The sequence below is a fragment of the Impatiens glandulifera genome, chromosome 6 (assembly GCF_907164915.1).
Source record: "Impatiens glandulifera chromosome 6, dImpGla2.1, whole genome shotgun sequence".
Classification (NCBI taxonomy): domain Eukaryota; kingdom Viridiplantae; phylum Streptophyta; class Magnoliopsida; order Ericales; family Balsaminaceae; genus Impatiens; species Impatiens glandulifera.
Genome location: NC_061867.1, coordinates 35,554,310 through 35,557,443, shown reverse-complemented (window position 1 = coordinate 35,557,443; position 3,134 = coordinate 35,554,310). Strand labels below are relative to the sequence as shown.

The following is a 3,134-nucleotide window of genomic DNA, read 5'->3' as shown; positions in this document are numbered from 1 at the left end:
TGAAGCAGACTTACATGCATGCCCCTAGCTAGTCCATTGACACGTGTCTTGAATAATATTCATCTCTTTGCCATGATTAACCTTCCATAAGAAAATTAAATCAACCTTCCGAGAGCGTTTTACATCAATCTTCTTCATCTATAAATCAAACTGTCAAATCACATGATAACTATTCAAAGAAAACCCACCTCTAGCTAATCAATAATAATATCATGAGAATCCTCTCTCTTTTGATCTGTTTCCTCTTCTTCTTTTCACCTACTTCATCTCAAGAAGAAACCGGAGTTTCAAATTCAGATTTAGATATTTTGGAATTCCCTTTAAATTTGGAGTATTTGGAAGCTGAGTTCTTCCTTTGGGGAGCTTTGGGATATGGGTTGGACGGAGTTGCTCCGGAACTCGCCGGCGGCGGTCCGGTTCCGGTGGGTGCCCAAAAGGCAATGTTGGATTCTTTCACTAGAGATGTTATTCTCCAGTTTGGTTATCAAGAAGTCGGCCACTTGAGGTTCAATATATATTTCTTTGTTTTTTTTTCTTTTTATGTCTATGATCATGATCTGTTGTGGGTATCCATTGATTTGAATTTTGAGAACAGGGCAATAAAGAGTACGGTGAAGGGATTTGCGAGGCCATTGTTGAATCTAAGTGCAGAAACATTTGGAGAAGCTATGAACAGTGCTGTGGGGAAGACACTATCGCCGCCATTTGATCCGTACGCTAATTCAATTAACTTTTTGTTGGCTTCCTATGTTGTGCCTTATGTTGGAATGACTGGTTATGTTGGTGCCAATCCCAAATTAGAAACTTCCATCGCTAAAAAGGTAATTCGCCGGCTGTCAATTATGAATTTTTTTTTAATATATAATTACTAGTTTTAGGTTCACATTAGGAGCTCACTTGATCTTGATCTTGGGATTTTAGAAAGAAAAAAAATTATAATAATTTTATTAATAAATTTGGTGATTTAATTATTATAATGATAACTATATAATATAATAAATAATTTTAGAAAAACTAAAAAATACTAAAATATTCCAAGATCAAGCTACTTCTATGAATATGTACGTGTTAATTAAAATCTATTTTAGAAATTTATAATTTTTGTGGCAAAAATTTCATAGTTGAAATTATAGCTAGTTTGTTGTCAAGTATATATAAATTATTATTATTTAGATCTACATCTATATTACTTTTTGGATTATAATTTGGTTTTATAAAAAAAAAAAAATTGGAAAAATGGTTAGAATCATTTCATTAAAATATCAAAAGTGAGAGAGTCAGAAATCAAAGTTAGACAAACCTTAGTTATGATTAAGGATAACAATAAAATAACCATAAAAAAACTGATTATTAGCATACATTCTTATAAAACAGAGATTACAAACAGAAAAAAAAAATATATTCAAATCTATCCATCCCAGCCTAACATTTTCGCTTCATTGAGAGATCGTTTTCTCCTTCCTTTTTCTCTTCCCTTTCGTCTGACGATAAAAGAAATTGTATTGAAGATGATGAATATTGTTGTTTTTCATTTTGAATTCTCTATTTATACTATTCTGTTCTGATTTGATAAAAAAAAAATGATTTTATAATTCATTTGATATAAAAAAAAATATTTTTACACCATTTTAATTTTTAACACTTTTTTTGGATTATCATCTAAATGATAAGATGTGATAACAATAGGTACAATAATGGACTTGTTTGACAAATAAACTGGTTAGATCTAACATACAAATTAATTCTTAGAAATTATATAATTTGATGATATTATTCAAATTATGAATAAAAATATTGTATTTTTATAAATTTTTATTTTTTATCATTTGATTAAAATAATTCAAATAGTATATTTTATTGATAGAAATAAATTTAGGTACATAATGAATCGATATATTTTAAAATAACTTTAGATCATTAATTTTTCCTTTAAAAAAAAACAAAAAGTTTCAATAAATCTCATAATCAGTATTCTCTTTCTGATTTCCTTTATTTTATTTTTATACTTTTTTGGAATCATTCTTGAAGGCTGTATTTAACATATTGTCCACATTTTATTTGTTTATTTGATTTTTTGTTTTGGGGCATTGGCACGTTGGTTCACAATTTTTTTTTAATAATTTCAAACAAATTAACCATAATTTCATATATTCTTTCATTATTCTAATTCAAATAACCCTATACCGAACAAGCTGAAATTTTTTGTGGTATAATTTGCGATTATTAATTAAATAAATTTTTTATTAGATGACTTAAGAAAAATAAAAAATATACTTCATTATTTAAAACAATGTGTTATATATAGCAACATGATTATGTGTAACTATTTGTTCTAGTAGTTAGTTTAGATATTGTATCACGCGGTTTCAATAAAAAATCAAATTAAGCAAACAAAAAATGCAATTATTTGTATTCTTGTAGATGTAATGTTTGTCTTTAAAAAGTAAGAATATCATAATATGTTATTTCGATTTCATAATTCCAGCTTGTGGCGGGACTATTGGCGGTGGAATCAGGGCAAGATGCGGTCATCCGAACCCTGCTATATCGGCACTCTCGGTCTCTTGTTAAGCCATATGGGTTAACAGTGGCAGCAATCACACGTCGAATTTCAAGGTTCAGAAACAAGCTTGGAGGTGCTGGTGTCAAAGACGAAGGTTTGATAGTCTCCACTATTCGAGGTGCGGAAAGAAAGACTCGCGGAAATGTTCTTGCAGGTGATTGGAATTCTCTTGGATTCGACCGAACACCTGAGGAAATATTGAGGATTGTTTATGGTAGCGGAAACGAGAGTATCCCAGGAGGGTTCTATCCAAATGGAGGCGATGGCCATATTGCCCAATCATATTTACTAGAATAAAAAGTTAATTGGTTATATGAAGTTTAAGTAAGCTATATCAGATAAAACATTAAAAGTTATTTTTTTATATGGTGAACATATAAGAAAATGTAGAACTTATATACATATTAATTTGTGTACTTTTGATAAAGTCTTACATCTCATTCCTCGTCTCACAGCCTAAGTTTCAGTTTATAGGGACATTTGTCGACTCAACACAAAGTTGTCGGTTCATTGGCTAGGGTTGGTCAACAATGGAGATGGTGAAAATATTAAATGGTTCATGACCCTTCTT

General features: G+C 29.9%; 1 protein-coding gene across 1 annotated transcript; it reads left to right on the top strand.

Moving 5' to 3' along the window:
- The first annotated feature begins 212 nt into the window (after window positions 1–212).
- Window positions 213–2,866, top strand: LOC124943550 (desiccation-related protein PCC13-62). Its single transcript, XM_047484045.1, has 3 exons — window positions 213–505; window positions 596–821; window positions 2,486–2,866. The coding sequence occupies exons 1-3, from the start codon at window positions 213–215 to the stop codon at window positions 2,858–2,860; spliced, it is 894 nt and encodes a 297-aa protein (XP_047340001.1). The 3' UTR covers window positions 2,861–2,866.
- Window positions 2,867–3,134: the final 268 nt, after the last annotated feature.

Bases quoted from the DNA above. Each gene is read 5' to 3' on its own strand.
- LOC124943550 (XM_047484045.1), top strand. From the start codon at position 213: ATGAGAATCCTCTCTCTTTTGATCTGTTTCCTCTTCTTCTTTTCACCT. The intron at 506-595 runs GTTCAATATATA...TTTTGAGAACAG, and splicing joins CAAGAAGTCGGCCACTTGAG to GGCAATAAAGAGTACGGTGA. The intron at 822-2,485 runs GTAATTCGCCGG...TCATAATTCCAG, and splicing joins AAACTTCCATCGCTAAAAAG to CTTGTGGCGGGACTATTGGC.